Below are 20,076 nucleotides of genomic sequence, written 5' to 3' on the forward strand. Positions count from 1 at the left end.
TCCGCACAGACAATGACCCAAGCCGGGAATCGAACCTTGCACCCTGGAGCTGTGAAGCAACAGTACTAACCACTGTACTACCACAATTTTGTTTTTATGTTAATAGATCAGCTGTTTTTGATGTGGGATCCGAAAAAAAGTTTATTTGTTTTCAAAGTACAATAACCTCTTGATCAGATTGGGTTTCTTGAATTGATCAAGTGTGTAGAAGTGAAAGCTGTATTAGATGGTTAGCAGATATATTTTCATCTCCACATGGCTCTTGATGTCTACCCATGGCGGATGTGTTGCTATGAAGGTCACATGCGGGTTTGCGGGCCAGGGTAGGTAGGTGGGTGGCACAAGATGGAATGGAGGTGGCATGGTATGAGGGCCAAACAGCTTTGAAAAACAGTGGTGAGAGTGTCCCAGATAACCAAGGCAGGGCATCTTACCAGTTTGCTCAGCGTTGACCTGCCCCTGTGATCGGGCTCGGATCTGCTTTCAGAGTTGACACGCCTGACTTCACCCCCCCTCCCCCCCCCCCCCACTTGCCTCCCCCACCCTCAAAAGGTTCACCCTATGGTGGCCATTTCTCGCTGGGGCTGTTTAATAGAAATGGTTCACCATGAAATCCACCAAGGCAAAGAACAACAGAAAATGCTGGAAATTCTCAGCAGGACTGACAGCATCTGTGGAGAGATTGGATTGGATTTAATTTGTTTACTGTCGCGTGCACCGAGGTACAGTGAAAAGTATTTTTCTGCGAGCAGCTCAAACAGATCATTTAGTGCATGAAAAGGAAATACGTAATAGGGCAACACAGAGAAAACAGAGCTAATCTTTCAAACAGACTCGAAATGTTAGCTCTGTTCTCTCTCTCTCCACAGATGCTGTCAGACCTGGTGCGATCTTCCAGCATTTTCTGTTTTTGTTTCAAATTCCTTGCGTCTGCGGCAATTTTGCTTTTGTCTTCAGGCAAAGAACAATATCGAATTTTGCTTGCTAGATACCATTTCTACTTCATTTTTATTTAGTTCCCCAAGATGATTGTCCTCAAAAGAGGACATCTGAAAAGGTCTAAGGAGGTGGGGTGGGGGGGGGGGGGGGGGGGGGGTCAGCTGACTTGCCCAACCAGCAGCAGGGAAGGAAACAATACCTGAGCAAAAGAAAAAGCCAATTTAAAACAAAGCTCTCGGTGCAGCAGGAAAGGAAGGGGTTAAATGCAGCGCGAGGCTTAACAGGTTTCCCTGATTTTCTCCAACCAAAAACATTTAATTAAGCCTGTTCTTGTGTGGAGTATAAAATGTTAGAACAGATCGCAGATAATTATATGTTTAATGGAACACAATTTCCGCTCTTTCCTGGCTGCACAATCACCAGCTGCACAAGTAACTGATTTATTAGGATTTTAACAGAAATATTTAGAACAGCTAAAACAAATACATGAATAATTAAGAGGTTGCTGACAATGGAGGGCTGTGATATTTTCAGGCCGGAGCCACAAAATCTCCATTTATTGGTTTTACATTTTAATTTGTGTTAAGAGGGGGTTGGGTGTGTGAGGGAGGGGGTGGGTGGTGAGGGGGGGGGGGGGGGGGGGGGGGACCAGTGTGCACAGAGCGAAAGCTTGAATGGTAGCTCTGGCTGTGATGGTGCTGCTCTGATGTGACTAATGCTGTTCCTTTCCAATGAAAAAGGGACAGTGCTGTCCTCTCCTCATTCCAAGTAGTGGAAAGTACCGCACTTCGGCCGCACTGCATGCATAATCCCCTGCAATTCTCCTCACTCTTCCATTTCATAATTGATTGCTGCACCCGAAACTGGTATAAAGATCACAGACATATAAACAAAGAAAAAACATTAGTCGGACGGCGTCAGCCTGAAGAAAGAGACGGGCAACGGAGCAAGTGAAAAAGTACGGCATTCAAAGATCAGCAAGCCGCCACCACCAAATCCACTTGCAGCTGAACACAGCTGGAACATGGCTAAGGCACACAGTGTGTGTGCAAACTGAGAATGGGGAGGTGGATACGTGTGCCCAAAGGGAGGGGAGTGAGGGGGATTGGAGAGTGCGTGAAGGGGAGGGTGGTATTATTTTCCAAAAGGGAAATAAAAACTAGTAATTTTTCATTGTGCCAAAAGCTACACGTGGGAATTGAGGCATTGCACAATTGTGTCTCACAGTACAACACACACTAAATTATATATTGTTACCTCGGCCACCAGATGGCGCTATTGTTACATCACTCGGGCCTCCTGTTCTGACTCCATTTTTAAACATCTGTCCTTCAGCCGGTTGAAGCTGCCAGTTCAGACCAAGGAGGTGCATTGCTTAAATAGGGAAGGGAGGGAAAAATATTAAAAGTGCTCATTAATATTTAGGTGGTGTGTAAAATATATGTCTAATATAGAATCACCGTGCTATTTCACAGTAATGAACTGTTGATTATCTGTCAATAAAGATGCTGTGAAAGCAGCATCCCATAGAGTCCCTACACTGCAGAAAGAGGCCATTCGGCCAATTGAATCTGCACCGACCCTCCGAAAAAGCACTCTATCTAGGCCCCCTCCCAATCCCCATTACCCCAATTCACCTGCACATCTTTGGACACTAAGGGGCAGTTTTAGCATGGCCAATCCACCTAACCTGCACATCTTTGCACTGTGGGAGGAAACCGGGACGGGGAGGGGGGAGGTTGGCACCCGGAGGAAACCCACTCAGACACAGAGTGAATGTGCAACGTCCGCAGGATCACCCAGGGCCGTAATTGAACCGGGTGCCTGCCGCTGTGAGGCAGCAGTGCTAACCTCTGTGCCACACTTGCATATTGTGACCCTGTTTATTGTTCATGAGGGCCTGACTTGGGGTTCCGTAAGATTTGAACTACGAACAAAAATTGGGATTCGCACTGGGCTGAGAGGTGATGTGATCCAGAAGTTATCATCATCAAAAACGTCGCTGCTCACAAAATATTTTACTCTTCATCGGCAGAAGTGAAAACCTTAGATTTTCATCACTGGCTAATAGATGCAACTGTTATCAGCCGCAGCACCAAACAAGGCACTGCAGGTCAGGGAACTGAGCAGAAGACAATGGGTTAGCCTTAAGCTATAGTGTGTGAGCGATATTGTGACAAATGCAGGAATCAGCCAAAAGTGCGATGCAAGACAAGGGAGCGACTGTGCAAGTTGGACTTCTATCTATGCTTTGTTGAAAAACGAGAGCCAACTTGAAGGGTGGGGCAAAATAATAGATTCTGATTTTGATAGATATGAGAGTCAAACTGAAGCAATGCATATCCTTGATGTTAATTGCTCCACCATTGACAACTGTTTCTTTAGCTGCCGAGGCGCTCAGCTCTGGAATTCTTCCTAAACCCTCCCTTTCTTTCAGACACACCCTTGAGACCTATCTGTTTGACCTAATGTCTCCTTATGTGGCTCAGTGTCAAATTTTGTGTGATAATTATCCTGTTATTTTACTGCAATGCTGTTTAGTTTTTTTTGTTGTCATGCGAGTATCAGTTTGTCATATAGTGTGAAGCAGACATGAGGCACTGTTTGAGGGATTGCTATCTTGGTGAATGGGTGAAGCAGGCATATGGGTGAGGGAGTCACTGAGATTTAAACGTCAGTGCCTGACGTCACCAATCAGACTTTGACATTATTATCTTTGCAAATTGGTACCTTGGCTTAAGCCTCACCACACAAATCCACCACAAAGGACCCAACAAAGCAAATTTGAAAAACAATGTTCCTCTGACCCTTATAATGAAACCTCGGGCCTTCCCTGGCTCAGAATTTACTCCTTCCCCATCCCCCTGCACTGCCACCATGATTGCCTTCCACCTCCCCCTTCCTGACTAGTGAGAGTTCACAGCCAGAGCCCTGCGCTGCACTTGTTTAACTCTCACCCACTGGCCTCATTGTCTGTACAGCGTCTCTCCTTCTCTCCCAAGGCACACATGGTGCAGCACCATTGTCTACTTAATGCCAGCAGAATTCTGGCCAGAGTTCCCATTGTTTGGACACTATGGGTAGCCTTAGATGTTCAAAATGTAATCTAAGATGTGCACACATTTCAGCAGCAAGGTTACCACACTGTCAGTGTGAGCCAGTCATATGCAGAGTAGGCAGGTCATAACGTTAATCAGCCTGTAATGTTGATTTGACACCATTTTCGAGCTCAGTACTCCATCTAACTTTGTGTTCTACGCATTCACAGTTAAGCATGTGTTCAACAGAAGGAAGGGCACCCCAGCCTTTTAAAGGGATCATCAATTACTTTCAGGTTAGTTGGCTGTCACTACTGTCATGTAAGTTTTTAGAACTTTCAGGAGTTCTTTAAAGTTGCTAAAGTTCACAAGCTGACAGGGGCTGAGAATGTTTTTGGCCACGTTCACTGGATAGAGTTGGGGGTAACCAGACCTTGGCCTTGGCCAGTTCTGAAAGCCCCAACCAGATTTTACATGCACCAAGAAATTAGCTGCGAGGGTTAGGGCTCCCATCCCTTTAAGGTACAATGGGCGCGATTCTCCAAGCTAGCCGGGCCGGAGAATTGCCGCAAGCGTGCCACGACGCCCCTACGCCGGCGCGCGATTCTCCGAGGTGCGGAGAATCGCTGCCATTTGCGGCGGCGCCGGCCATGGGCCGCTGTCCGCAGCCGGGCCGCCGATTCTCCGGCCCGGATGGGCCGAGCGGCCGCACAGAAACGGCAGAGTCCCGTCGGCGCCGTTCACCCCTGGTCGCTGCCAGTGGGAACTCTGCGCGAAGTGTCGGGGGAGGGGGGGAATGGCCTGTGGGGCGGGGAAAAGCGCTCCTTCACTGGGGGGGTCTTCGATTGGGCCGGCCTCCCCCCCCCCCCCCCCCCCCCCCCACCCCCCCGGCCTACTTTATTTCACTTCCTGCGCCATGTTGCATCGGAGCCGGAGCGTCGAAGAAGTCCCCCACACATGCGCGAGTTGGCGCGGCCCAACTGCGCTTGTGTGGGTTGGCGAGGCCCAACTGCGCTTGTGTGGGTTGGCGAGGCCCAACTGCGCTTGTGTGAGTTGGCGCGGCCCAACTGCGCTTGTGTGGGTTGGCACGGCACACATTTGGCACCGGGGAGGGAGGCAATTCAGGGACAATTTAGCGTGACCAATCCACATAACCTGCACATCTTTGGACTGTGGGAGGAAACTCACGCAGACACGGGAAAAAATGCAAACTCCACACAGACAGTCACCTGAGACAGAATTGAACCCGAGACTCAGGAGCTGTGAGGCAGCAGTGTTAACCACTGTGGCACCGTACCGCCCAAGTCCCCCCCTTCATATACATTTAACCTCCACTGATACAATTAACAGGATCAGCCAGGCGGTAGGAAAACGGGGAGGGGTTGGGGTAGTTGGTGAGGATGGGGATATTTTTCTATGGGGCTGTAGAGTCTTTTTTTTAATAAACATTTTATTGAGGTTTTTTTTGGAATTATAACAACAACACAATAAACAATGTACAGGAAACTATAAACATAGTGCAAAAGCCGCCTCCCTCCCTTACAGGTCCCACCTTTATTAACCCCTACTCTAAGCAAAACTAACCCCCCACCCTTCTGCTGACGGTTAATTTTCCGCGAAGAAGTCGACAAACGGTTGCCTCCTCCGGGTGAACCCTTACACTGACCCTCTCGAGGCAAACTTGATTTTCCCCAAACAGAGAAAGCTAGCCATGTCCGATAGCCAGGTCTCCGACTTCAGGGGCTTTGAGTCCCTCCAAGCTAATAGTATCCGTCTCCGGGCTACCAGGGAAGCAAAGGCTAAAACGTCTGCCTCTTTCTTCTCCTGGATTCCCGGGTCTTCCGACATCCCGAAAATCGCCACCTCTGGACTCAGCGCCACCCTTGTTTTTAACACTGTGGACCTGACAGTGTGGACAAGGGCAGCATGGTAGCATTGTGGATAGCACAATTGCTTCACAGCTCCAGGGTCCCAGGTTCGATTCCGGCTTGGGTCACTGTCTGTGCAGAGACTGCACATCCTCCCCGTGTGTGCGTGGGTTTCCTCCGGGTGTTCCGGTTTCCTCCCACAGTCCAGAGATGTGCAGGTTAGGTGGATTGGCCATGCTAAATTGCCCTTATTGTCCAAAATTGCCCTTAGTGTTGGGTGGGGTTACTGGGTTATGGGGATAGGGTGGAGGTGCTTGGGTGGGGTGCTCTTTCCAAGAGCCGGTGGAGAATCGATGGGCCGAATGGCCTCCTTCTGCACTGTAAATTCTATGTCTATGACATCTGCAAACCCCTGCCAAAATCCCCTAAGCTTCGGACATGCCCAGAACATGTGGACGTAGTTCGATGGTCCTCCCGCACATTTTGTACACCTGTCTTCCACTCCAAAGAATCTGCCTTTTGGGCCACTGTCATGTGAGCCCGATGAACGACCTTAAATTGTATCAGGCTGAGCCTGGCACATGTTCCGGATGTGTTGACTCTACTCAATGCGTCTGCCCATAGACCATCCTCTATCTCTCCTCCCAGCTCCTCCTCCCACTTGCGCTTCAGCTCCTCGGTCTGCATGTCCTCTGACCCCAAAAGTTCCTTGTAAATGTCCGAGAAGCTCCCTTCTCCTACCCACCGTCTGGAGACTACCCTGTCCTGAATCCCCCTTAGCGGTAGGAGCGGGAAGGTTGACACCTGTTTACGTAGAAAGTCCCGCACCTGCAGATACCTGAATTTGTTTCCCCTCGCCAACCCAAACTTCCCCTCCAGCGCCCTCATACTCGGAAAGCTCCCCTCTATAAACATATCCCCCATCCTCTCAATCCCTGCTCGCCGCCATACCCGGAACCCCCCATCCATACTTCCCGGGGCAAACCGGTGACTATTACAGATTGGGGACCAGACCAATGCTCCCTCTGCTCCCACATGTCTCCTCCATTGGGAGCTGTAGAGTATTTGACCAGGAGGGCTCTCCCTGCCAAACCTGCAGAGAGGCCATTAGGTTTTCCTGTCTCCCCACTTGACAGAGTGGCAGAAGGAAGAGGTCCTTAAGTAGCCATTAATTGGTCTTATGAGTCTTAATTGGTCTTTAAGTTAGAGAGCCAACTGCCATCTTTTCTATCATTGATAAAATGTCAACGGGGCTGGGAACGTAGAGGGCACTTCCCCGCTCCCCCCACCACCTGATGTTTCAGGCTTTCTGCATCTCCCATACTCCTTGGGCTCCTTCCAGGGCAGCACGGTAGCACAAGTGGATAGCATTGTGGCTTCACAGCGTCAGGTTCCCAGGTTCGATTCCAGCTTGGGTCACTGTCTGTGCAGAGACTGCACATCCTGCCCGTGTGTACGTGTGTTTCCTCCGGGTGCTCCGGTTTCCTCCCACAGTCTAAAGACATGCAGGTTAGGTAGATTGGCCATGATAAATTGCCCTTAGTGACCAAAAAGGTTAGGAGGGGTTGTTTGGTTACGGGGATAGGGTGGAAGTGAGGGTTTAAGTGGGTCGGTGCAGACTCAATGGGCCGAATGGCCTCCTTCTGCACCGTATGTTCTATGTTCTACTCCTTGGAGCCCCGTAAAACATCAGCCCAAGGCTACGGTACAACCAGTTACTCCCAGACATGGGTGCGGTGGTCGCGTTTCCCCTTGGAATGGTTGCATGACTTGGAAAATGAACAGAGGCAAAATAAAACAAGACAAACTGCTGGAAGAGGAGGAGACAGATAGGAGAAGGACTCTCAGCAGAGAGCCACATCCACAGAGGATGCTCCGGAAGCAATTTGCCTATCTGAACCTCCGTAAATCTGATACTTGTCACAGTGACAATTGCAACCTCAGGGTGAGGACGACATTGGTCACTGTCTGTAAAGGTGTCTGTGGCCACGAACATCTGTGCATTGGGCTCCTTCCAAGCTGGACCTAGAGGTATTTTCACCATCTCGCATCTTGTCACCATTGTTGTATAAGGGAGGCCACTTATGCTACCTGTTCAAAGAGAGCTAGCTACATTTTCATTCTCTCTTGCCAGAGTGCGGCAGGTGGCTTGTACATGCAGCTTTGTGAAGATTACAGGTTTCCTTTACGGGCACCAGATGTTAATTCCTGATGTACGCTGAAAGGAATTCCACTTCCTGAATGTCCAGTCGATGTTCAACCATAAGCAGCAAATCGTGCAGAGTAATGCCTGATATCCTGGCGTGAGTCGAGATGCCTTCATTCTGTGTTTGACCAGCCAAGGCAAACCAAACAGTGACTACTGGTTAACATGGGCTATTGACTGATGACCCCTGTGGGTGACTCATGCACAGGGTTCAAGCACTGAAAGTTTTGCTGTGCAGTGAAATGTGGTCTACCTGACCATTGGTGAGCTGCAACAATGTATCCCCTGTCTGGATAGCCTTGGAGGTGACGTGTCGTACTTGTCTGAATGGGTATCAAGATTAGTGGTGGTTGGCGGCACCCTGAGCAACATAGCCATCATGACAGCACCGTCATTGCCACTGGCTTTATGACGAGCTGCTGAGGAGCAGGAGGAAGAGGAAGAGGGGGAAGAAGAGACAACTTAGGCAGCCCCTTTCTGGCCAGGCTGTCTGTGAACAACTCATCGAGTATGATACCAGAGAACGTAACCCCAGTTCCCCATTAACCAACAGTACCACACCCAGTCTTCCCTCGGTCACATGCATCCACTGAGCTATAATGCAAAAATAGAAGCCACCACAAAATAAACATTCTCAACCAAATGGTTTGTGCATTCTCTTGTGTCTGTGTTCAGTGTACCGTTGCCAGTCCAGGTATTCCGACACAGTGTTACCCCAGTGGCTGCAGTTGGCTTGGTGGAATATCACTGACTTTCAATGAGAGAGGAATTACTTTCATAATATATATATACACGTTGGCTCTGTCCAAGGCTCAGGACCGATTCACTTAACTTATTAAACAAAACGCTCGTAAAAAAAAATGAAGTGTCACAATAAAAATGTTTTAATAAAGGAACTGCTCACCATGGTTCAGAGACACTGGTGGTGAACTCTACGTGGGTTCAAACCTCTTAATGTTCAGGTAATTAAAAGGCAAAATTAGTTAAATCCAGAAGTGACAACTGCAAGTATAATTTTGGAACCTCCATATTTACACCTTTCTGCTCTCAGCACCCAAAGGAAATAATTAACAGCCACGTTGAGAATCATGGTGCTCTTTTGCACTCGTTTTGAAGAAGTGCATATTTCAACGGGTAAAATAACCAAACACCCTGCTTAAAAATGATTAGTTAGCTCTACTCATAAAAAGTTAATTTGGGAGAAGAGGACATTTGAGCAGTAATGAATTCCTTGGAGTAAAAGGCTGGATAGTCCATCATTTTGTAATCGCTGTGTCAGAAATGAGGTAATAATTGAAAACACTATGGGTGAGTAATTGTGCCATTTCACAATGTAAATTTTACTTTATGACAGACTGGAAGCTTTTCACTTCCTGCGTTTTTTTTTTGCTCCTGCAACTTCAGACACTCATTTCCAAGAAAGCTGTCAAGCAGCAGCAGCACCCTACCTGCAGGAGAGGCATAAGGCCTCTACTTGGGGCAATCGACAGGACAAGGAATCCTCGTCCAGATGGACCTGAGCTTCAACTCTTTGCTGAAAGCTGAATCTCGAAGGGTCATCGTGTAAATTCCTGACCCAAGCTTCAACCTCTCTCTAGTTAAGTCCTGGTTTGAGTTCAAAAGCTGTGCAGGGAGATCACCAATGAGCTCTTCACCAGGCAAGTATTTTACGTGTTCCAGTTGGCAACCAATGTGACCCTGGCAGCAGGGTGGCATAGTGGTTAGCACTGCTGCCTCACAGTGCCAGGGAACCGGTTCAATTCCAGTCTCGGGTGACTCTCTGTGTGGAGTTTGCATGTTCACCCCGTGTCACCATGGGTTTCCTCCGGGTGCTCCAGTTTCTTCCCACAGACCAAAGGTGCACAGGTTAGGTTGGGTTACTGGTACAGGGTGGGGGAAGTAGGGTGTTCTTTCAGGGAGTCGGTGCAGATTTGATGGGACAGGCTGAATGGCCTCCTTCTGCACTGCAAGGATTCTAGGTGCAGTAATTGAATACTTGTAATATCTCCTGAAATCCCTTATTGAAGGTTGGTCTCTACTCTTCGTTGATCTCAATTAAAATCCCTGGTTAAAGGGCGGGTTCTCTGATCAGAATTCATTTGTGTTTTCTGTCTGAGTGCTGAATGGACAAAGACTCACATGGTCAAATCCTACCCTCGATTTGTCCAGGTTCAGAACTCGAGTTTGACAGCATAATACATCCACCATATAATACTTTGAGCGCGATTTAATGGGAAAACAGCATTTAGCTGGATGTTTCTCGGCGAGTAACAAAAATAGTGAATGGCTATTTCACTGGCAGATCAGTCGGCAGCTTGAGACTCCAAACCCATTTGTATGTCATTTGAATCCCAAAATTGAGTTACTCTCTGTGATTTTGAGTTGCCATCTTCGCTTGTTCATATTCAGCTACAAATCTTTGTTACTTTGTTTCTTGTTCCTTTGTGCGCTAACCCTCACAGGGACCCACCGATCATCTCCCACTGGGGCTCGTGGGGTCCGTGTTCTCATGGTAACGGGTGGAGGCCTGTCCAGCTGGGACTCGCTATCGAGCTCTTTCAATACCGTCCCGGATCCGGACGGTTTAGGTCTGTTAGTCCCGGGCTGGGACACTTGTGTTGTGTGCCGCGGGTGCAACTTTACTTTTGAGTCAAAATAAATTGAGTTAAACCTTTATCTTCCGTGCCTCCTGGATGGCTGCACTTTGCTTTTGGTGACGATGAGACTTGGTGATGCGGTGAGAGGAGCAGTCACCCATTGGAGCGTTCAACTGAATTGACAAGAACCTCAAAAGGGAAGATGAACAATTCTAGCTCAATAGTGAGGTATCTTGTGTCCGCGCTGTACGCTTAAGTCTGAAGTTCTGTATAATGCACATTGCTGGGGTTTGTGGTGGATATAGGCCTGTACCAATTATGGAAAGTATTTGCTCATTTTCTCCAGTGATGGAGGGAAGTTACAAACTAGTATTGATGTGCTGGTGTATCATGTGATTTGAAATGGCATGCTCTTCGATTTTGATTTCACTGCACGATATGGACAGTCGCGTATCACATAAACTACATGTTGGATACAGGGAGGGACAGGAGTGGATCACCAGGGAGCAATTGGACTGAGAGCTTCAGATGGTACGATGATCCGGAACTGTGAAGCTGAATTAGTTTTTTAATCACATTGGATTATTGCCCATTATCTTTGGTCAGACAGTGGCATTTTAAAGTCTTAAATATACACTCACCACCCTGACTTCGGCATGGAAGCACAGTGGTTAGCAACGTTGCTTCACAGCGCCAGGGACCCAGTTTCAATTCCCGGCTTGGATCACTGTCTGTGCAGAGTCCGCACGTTCTCCCCATGTCTACATGGGTTTCCTCCGGGTGCTCCGGTTTCCTCCCACGTGTCCTGAAAGATGTGCTGTTAGGTGAATTGGACATTCTGAATTCTCCCTCAGTGTACCCGAACAGGTGTCGGAGTGTGGCGACTAGGGGCTTTTCACAGTAACTTCATTGCAGTGTTAATGTAAGCCTATTTGTGACACTAATAATAATAATGATAAAGACTTGAAAATATATCTCCCTTGCTTCACTGTCGCTGGGGAACATCCTGGAACTCCCTCCCTAACAGCACAGTGGGCGCACCAACACCTCAAGGACTGCTGCGGTTCAAGAAGGCAACTCACCACCACCTTCTGAAGGGGAACTAGGGATGGGCAATAAATGCTGGCATAAATGAGCGATGCCCACATCCTGAATAAAAAAATTAGCTTCTTTCATCGCTGCTTTTGATCCTTTTTCACTGCTGCTCTTCTGTAATCAGGCAAAATTATGGGTTCTCAGAATATTAGTTTTAAGCACAAAATAAAATGGGGCCTCACAAACACTGTGCTCTTTCAACGGTGAATGGTAAGTGCAGATAAAGTTGACGAGGTTACATTCTTCCATTACCCTACTTGTGCTGTAATTTTCTTCAAATAAAATGAACGTTGATGGAAAGAGACCAATTAAGAAAACAAAACATAAACAAATTACTCACAGATAGTTGCTGCTATTTGCTATCTTAGGGCGAAATTAGCTTGCATCTAGTTTAGTGTCTAGTTGCTCACACAGTATCATCGTAAGGGATCCCCAAGAGCTTTTAATTCAGGAAAGTCACTCATATCAAGGAACAAAAGCAACCGTACGCTGATCTCCAGTCTTTACCTCTCATTCCCAGCAGCAAACATGCTACCTAGCAACCAGCAATTGAACATTTTTGCCTCCTTGTTGTGTTGGCTCTCCTCCCTGCTGTATGATAGCTGACATGCAGATTTTTTTTTTGTTTCGTTTTGAAATTACAGACCTCCTTTCAAACTGTAATTTTTTTGGGTGGGATTTGAGATAAAAGTGGTGTTATTGCACCTTTGTTTTATGGTATTTACCAAAGCAATTACAGTCAGCCTACCACCAGCTGTGCCCTTCAAAAATAGCGTCTAAACCCGGAAGCCTGATGTAATCCCACATGAAATGGAAAAACTCAATTGTGTTTCAAAAGCACCATTCCTGATTCCCAAGCTTCGTCTTTGCCTTCCTTCAATGATTGTTCACTGTAGAAGTCAAGGTCTTGTTCATTTTAACAATCATACTCTTTCGCGATAACTGATTTTAACTGGCACGAGTCATTGGATATTCAAGGCTTCACCAGATACCAGTGAAAAGAATTCAGAACAGCAATGTTATTGAGACACAAAGCAAATACCACATTATTTGCGATCTTAAGTGAGTAATGTTTACATAATTTATTCTTGTCCCTATCCCATTTACTGACTTGTTCCTTTCCCTTCTGTCGGTTCCCTCTGTCTATGCACATTTCTGAACCTCATTGTTCATTTCTCTCTCTCTCTCTCAAGGTATTGGGCAAGCAATCTGTTCTGAGCCCTCTGCTTTAGAACGAGCTGCTGGGAGCTTAATGAGATTGATACAGACTAGCTCGCCCTCTATTCTTCTATTTCCCTGTCTGGGAATTTGCCTTTCCACCTTCCAGCCAAAGGGACCAGAGGCGACCTGCTGGAACATCATTTTTACGCAGCGGGCTGCTATCATCTGGACGGCAAAAGCTGATTCAATTGCAACATTCAACAGCACACTGAAGAAATACTTGAAGGGGGAAAGACAATCAGCAGAGCTATGAGGAAAGAGTGAGGGAGTGAGAATAATTGGATGGCTCCTTTAAAGAACTAGCATGGGCTTGATGGGCTGAATGACCTTTTTCTGTGCTGTTTAATTTTATGATTCTATCGGACTTCAAGAGCTTTCCTGAACGTTATTGGGCCATTTAGAAGTAAACAGCTGATAAAACCTGTTGTGTACAATACATTATTCAATAACCTTTTCACAGAATGGAACATACATTTGTATTGATTAAAAAAATTAGATTATTTCTGCGTCCCTGCATTGTGGAAAATTGGGAGTAATTTTTTTACAAGGTGGTAGGGATGAGCACTGTCAGAAGGTAATGGTGGGATGATGGTCCGATACTGCACATTAATGAAACGCAGCAAGTGGCAATGTTAAAATCACAACCAGACCGCGCTGGATAGAAGACTCCTACTGTGATAAAGGTTTAGATGGTAATAGTTTAAAAATTGTTTTGCATAAATGTTATTTGTAGCCTTTAGCACTGTTAAGCTGAAGGGGTGTCATAATCGAGTGGCTGGTTGGAACGTTTAGATATGAGATGTCTGCAACCAAAGGGCCCAATTATCGCATTGACTATTTTAATGCTTAGAGATTGGCTTTCAACACCCAGGCTAAGAACAGGAATTTTAAGTTGACTACGGGATTCCATACATACACATTTCCCTTGGTTTCACAGATGTAGAGCGGGAATTTCCAGTCCCGCCCAATCAGAGACTTAAAAGTCCCTCCCGCCCCGAGACTCAAAAGTTTTGCCTTTTAAATGGTCTGTCAAATTTTCCATCCCACCTGCCACGATTCCTGCAGGCAGGACCGTAAAATTTACCCCACGGTATCACAGAATGGTTTCAGTGCAGAAGGAGGTTAGTTGGCCCATCATAGCAATGCTGGCTCTCTGCGAGACAAGCTCTCCGATCAAATTCTCCTGCCTATCCCCAGTACCTCTGCAATGTCTTTCTCTCCTAATAATGACCAAATTCTCCTTTTGAAAGCCTCGATTGAACCTGCTTTCATCAGCGCACTCTCCGGCAGTGCCAGACCTTGTATGACAAACTGCACCGAAAGGTTTTACCTCATGTCTTTGTTGCTGCTTTTGCCAATCACCTGAAATCGGTGTCCGCTGGTTCTCAACCTTTCCCCCATCAGGAACATTCCTTCCCCATTTGCTCTGTCCAGATCCTTCATGATTTTGAATGTCTCCATGATGTGGAGATGCCAGCGTTGGAATGGGGTGAGCACAGTAAGAAGTCTTACAACACCAGGTTAAAGTCCAACATGTTTGTTTCAAACACTGGCTTTCGGAGCCCTGCGGAGGAAGGAGCAGTGCTCCGAAAGCTAGTGTTTGAAACAAACATCTTGGACTTTAACCTGGTGTTGTAAGACTTTGAATGTCTCCATCAAATGCCCTCTCCCTCTTCTATTCTGAGGGGAACAGCCCGGTCTCTTCTAATTTATCCACATAACTGTAGTTCCTCATCCCTGGAATATTTTCCACCCCTTGCCTTCACATCCTTCCTGGAGTGCAAAAGGTAGGAACAGTTTGGTGAGGCCCAGTTCCTGGAACAACTGGAAGCAGCTTGCTCCTTCAATTCCACTGCAGCGCTTGCCTTGAAGCACATGCATATTGCGATGGAGTTTAACATCTGAAGTACCTCTGGCATTTACCATGTGCTCTTCTCAAGCTTTATTTATACTTTGCATGAAAACATACATTCCAATGCCTCTCACTGATGGCCATCTTATTCTGCAAAATGAAACTGCTAACTGGTCCAAAGCTCCATGAACATTCTTAATCAGTCCTCCACTGTGCCATTTACACAGCTATATATAATGATAAGAATGTATTTGTTTAAAAAAATAATAAAACATAAACAGGCAGGAGCAATAAACTTAATTTCTTTTAATATTTCTTATGAGGTTTGTTAATGATCTACAATTTTTTCTGTTTTTCTAAGTACCTCAGCCCTTTTTACTTCCCTGTGCCAAATGATAATAAAATTAACTGGGTGGGAACTAATTGGGCCCCAGCTCCTTCACAACAATGCTAAGCAAAAAAAACAGGGAAATAGAGAGAAATTACATTCTGTGGAAAACTGTGCCAAATCATTAAAGTAATTTCCCCAGCCTGACATACTAATGACAAATATTTTAAATACTGACAGTTAATGAATCCTTTTATGATATCCAGAATCTTCAACATGTATGGCATCCTAATTGTCCCATGTTCCGTTATAATCACTAAAAGTCCTCAGTTTTTGGCTTTCCTTCCATCAAATGAAATACTTTGGGCTGGATGTAACGGAAAAGATTCAAAGTGTAATTTGTGGGGGCTTCTCTCTGGCTCTGTCGGCAAGTTCCCCACCACTATCTAACCACAGTAATATACTTTTCTGGGCCTTGGGGAGTTTCTCACCAGGTTCACTTCGGGTGGGATTGAATTAAATGGGAACAAAGCCCCGTAGCGAATGTGTTCAGTGTGCGTTTCCAAGCACTCGCAGCACTGACAAAGACAACACTAGTAAACTTCACTCGGGGTAGATCGGGGGCCTCAGTGGGGAAGGCCGCACGTAGCCCCATTTGCTGCACTGAGGAGCTCTGCTTGCTCAGTGTAAAAATAGCATTCCGATCTCTGGAGCTCCCAAAACAAGCCACGATCACCCCTAAGCCACAACAAACGGTGGGAAGTTCCCCTGCACTAACCCCCCCTCCCACGCACACACACACAAACACACACAGGAGCAGGTTACCCCCGGCCTGGTCGTCACTGTGCAAAACATACCAGCTTGGCACTTTGGCAGGTCCAACCTGGCAGTGCCCCTGCCAGCTGGCAGTGCCACCTATGCACCTTGGCACTGCCAGGGTGCCAGGTCATGAACCGATCACGAGTCACCCGACTCGCTCCACGCGGTGGGATTTGGATCTCACCGTCGCTGAACGAGATCCAGATCTGAAAATTTAAATTAGCCTTACAGCTCATTTAAATACCCGGACGTGGGATTCACCCGGTGCCTGAGACTCACCGGCTGCACCTGGACAACCTCACCAGGGTGCTGTTTAGTACTGGCCCACACAAACGTGGACCGTCATGATGGCACTTGGGGGTGGGGGGCATCCAGGCCATTGTAGACCCTTGGGTTGTTGGGGAAAGGGCAGGAGGCATCCTGGCTCTCCCCCTGGCACCTTGGGACTGTCAGCCTGGCACACTGGTAGTGTCACCCAGGCATTCTGGCAGTGCCAAGCTGGCACTGCCGGGGTGCTCGGATGCCACTGTCATGGTGACAGGCTGGCAATGCCAGGTAGCCTGGGTGGCACTGCCAATGTGCCAGTCCGGCAGTGCCAGGATGTCCAGGTGCCAGGTTAGCACTGCCAAGAATCAGGCCCGTGGGGGTGAGGGGGAGTGGATCCTTGCCAGGTAGAGGGTGGGTGGGTGGAGGTTCCTAGGGGCCTCCACAAGGTTGGGGGGGGGCGGGGGAGGGTGCTCAAACTAGCGCTGGCAGGGCCTGAAAGTGAGGGGGGGGGGGAAAGATCAAATTGGCGCTACCGATATGCAAGGAACCTTTTCTGCTGGTGAGCTTCAAGCCCTCTCAGTGCTGCCCCACCTGAGAGAATATCCCTGTTGCCACAGAAATCTGTCAAGTGTGCTGGATAGCGAAGTATTTCTCGTCCCTGCTGAATTGGATATAAACGGAGATATACAATTAACCTCAATCTCTTTTATCGTTTCTGCTGCCTTGGTCTCTAACATTGCATCAGTAAATTCCAATCATGTGATTATAGCCTCAACTTCACGTTTGATCAGATATTGCAGCGGCCCTTGTCCTAATGTTTACTCTGAAAATTGAAAATAAACACAGTTTTTAAGTTAGAATGTTTATGTATTTACAAAGCCGAACACTCCGAGGTAGAAAGAGAAAAAGGGTGCAGAACGAATGGATAACAAATATAATGTACCGACGAAACGGCCTGCATTTATATGGCACCTGAAACACAGTAAAATGTCACAGGGCATTTCCCAGGACTGTGCCAAACCATAGGAAACATGAGGACACGTGAGAAAAAGCTTGATCAAAAAGCTTGGGTTTTTTAGGTCGAGCGAGTGGTGGAGAAGGAGAGAGGTTTGGGGAAGAGAATTCTGAGGTTAGGGCCGAGACAGCTGGAGACATGGCTATCAATGGTGGGGTGAATAAAGTTGGGGATGCAGATGTAACCAGTGGGGGAGGGGAGGGGGCGCTTTCTGGAGAACATGCTGTGTTTTCTCTCAAATGCGCCCCGATACTAAAGCAGTCTTTCAAAACGGTCAAGCCAAGGCTACGGTGGGAGACTAAAAATTAAAGTTCATAAAAATTTTGAATGTCATTAATTTTGGACCCCCTAAACAATCGGATCGGTGGCGTGTTCTGTATCACTGGGCACTACCACTGTCATTTTAAAAGAATTGCACGATGAGGACATTAGTTTGGGGAGAGTGGAGGGTGATTGTTTCTCCCCCGGGATTGGAATGATAACGGGGTATCAAACCTGGTTAAAGACGGTGAGAGCCCTGGCTCAGGAATTGGAGGACATTTATGGCACAGCACCAGTGGGAAAGGTTGTGGAGGGCGAAAGGTCATGGTCAGCTGCCACACTGCTGGTGGAGCAGCTGATAAGCATTATTGAAGAAGAATTTCGGCAGCAATGAAAGGAGATTGGGCGAGTGTGATTGAAGGGGCTGTAGCACCTCCTTGTGGGTCCTTGGATCAGGTGGAGAAGCGCCTGGAGGCACAAGGAATGATGATCCAAGAGGTGGAAAAGGTGATGTTGGACCAGAGTGATTGAATTGTGTCACTGAAGACAGAATAATTGGGTAATCTAAATTTATAAAAAAAAAGAATAGCTGCTCCTGGGTGAGGCTTGTAAGGTGCTGCGTGCGAGGGTGGATGATCAAGAGAATCGGTCTCGGCAGCAAAATCTTTGTGTCGTGGGCCTGCCGGAGGGAGTGGAGGGAACGAGTTCCATGGGCTTCATCGTAAAGATGTTTGCGACGTTGGTGCAGGACAGGGGTTTCGACAAGGCCCCGGAGTTGGACTGTGCCCACAGGTCCTTGAGGCAGAATCTCAGGGCTGGAGGGGCACCGCGGGCGGTGATCGTGCACAAGTTCCAGGAGAAAGAAAAGATACTGAGGTGGGCCAAGGCAAGTCAGGACTGCAACTGGGAAGGAGATCAGATCCGGATCTACCAGGACATTGGTGCCGACCAAGAGGCAGATGTGGTTTAATAAGGCTAAGGCAGTGCACTTTCGGAGCAAAATCCGGTTTGGGGTACTGTACCCAGCTAGACTTTGGGTGAATTTCAAGGACCGACTGTCTGTGTGGAGTTTGCACTTTCTCCCCGTGTCTGTGTGGGTTTCATGCGGTTGCTCTGTTTCCTACCACAGTTCAAAGATGTGCAGGTTAAGTAGATTGGCCATGCTCAATTGCCCCCTAGTGCCCAAAAGGTTAGGTGGGGTTACTGGGTTACAGGGATAAGGTTGGGACGTGGGCTTAAGTTGGGTGCTCTTTCCAAGGGCCGGTGCAGACTCGGGCCGAATGGCCACTTTCTGAACTATAAAGTCTATGGGCTGAATTCCCTGCTCATGCAGCTAAGTGCCAGCACCAACGAAGGATCCGTGGTGTTTTGCGACGAGAAAATCGGTGCAAAGCATCACCTATTCCGGTACTGGTCAGGGGCTAGCGTGAAACACCCATGGATTGCGTGGAAAACGGCCGGAGAATTGCTGGGTCCCGGACGCGCATGGGCAGGGCTGACAAGCTGCAGCCACACGCGCCTACAACCCCACACAAGCACCAGGTGAGCTGGAAAACGTGGAGCCGGCCATGCTGCACTGTGTACATGCCCACCTCAATCCCACAGTGCACCCCCTGGCCATGTGCCACCACTCCCCACAGCCCGAGCCGAAGCCACCCCCGGCCAGCGGCACGGATCACAGCCGAGTGTGGTGCCGTTGGACACTGTCCGCATGGCGGCACACCAGGCTCATGACTGCTGGGACTACACGTGGCCCGTGCCGTTGGGAATCCGGGCTATCGGAGGAGGAGCATCGCTGATGGGCCGGCTGATGACGCGCCTACAGCGTTGCGACTGCGCGCAGTGCACATTCCGATGTTGCCAATTTGGAGGGGGCGGAGCATCACGAACCGGTGTCAAACCGGCACCTGCCCCAATTCTGACGTCGGAAGTCATTCTCTGCCCGATCACCATTCCTGATTTTGGCGTTGGGCTACGGAGAATCCCACCCTATGATTCTATGATTATTTGTGTATGGGGGCTTCTTTAGTGGTTGTTTTATTGTTATGGGCGTTTGTGGACGATGTGCTGTGGGCATGGGGACATGGAAGGAGGGGACGTTGGATGGGTTGAAGAGGAGATGTGGCGTTGCAAGTGGAATGGGGGAGAAGGTGTAGGTGGGATCCTTTGTCTTTATTTATTATAATCTTTATTGTCACAAGTAGGCTGACATTAACACTGCAATGAAGTTACTGAGAAAAGCCCCCAGTCACCACATTCCAGCGGCTGTTCCGGTACACAGAGGGAGAATTCAGAATGTCCAATTCACCTACCAGCACGTAATTTGGGACTTGTGGGAGGAAACCGGAGCACCCGGAGGAAACCCACGCAGACACGGGGGAGAACGTGCAGACTCCGCACAGGCAGTGACCCATGCTGGGAATCGAACCTGGGACTCTGGTGCTGTGAACGGACAACGCAACCCACTGTGCTACCGTGCTGCTCACTGGGCCTCCAGGTGGGAGTCGCCATGTTAGCAGAAGATGCTAGCGAACAGAAGCAGAGTGGGGACGGGGGCAGCGGTGGTTAGA

The 20,076-nt window shown here is 48.0% G+C and overlaps 1 protein-coding gene across 22 annotated transcripts in view; it reads right to left on the reverse strand.

The window, feature by feature from the left end:
• LOC119965371 (teneurin-2-like) overlaps positions 1–20,076 on the reverse strand; it is a 3,273,255-nt gene that overhangs the window by 224,913 nt on the left and 3,028,266 nt on the right. For 21 of the 22 annotated variants that reach the window (XM_038796070.1, XM_038796068.1, XM_038796065.1 and 18 more), the window contains one exon: positions 2,197–2,313. The exons of the other annotated variant lie outside the window; for it this stretch is intronic. In XM_038796070.1, the coding sequence (XP_038651998.1) occupies positions 2,197–2,313 (117 nt within the window). The remainder of the gene's footprint in view (positions 1–2,196; positions 2,314–20,076) is intronic. 22 annotated transcript variants of the gene reach the window in all.

The sequence above is a fragment of the Scyliorhinus canicula genome, chromosome 4, assembly GCF_902713615.1.
Source record: "Scyliorhinus canicula chromosome 4, sScyCan1.1, whole genome shotgun sequence".
Taxonomy (NCBI): domain Eukaryota; kingdom Metazoa; phylum Chordata; class Chondrichthyes; order Carcharhiniformes; family Scyliorhinidae; genus Scyliorhinus; species Scyliorhinus canicula.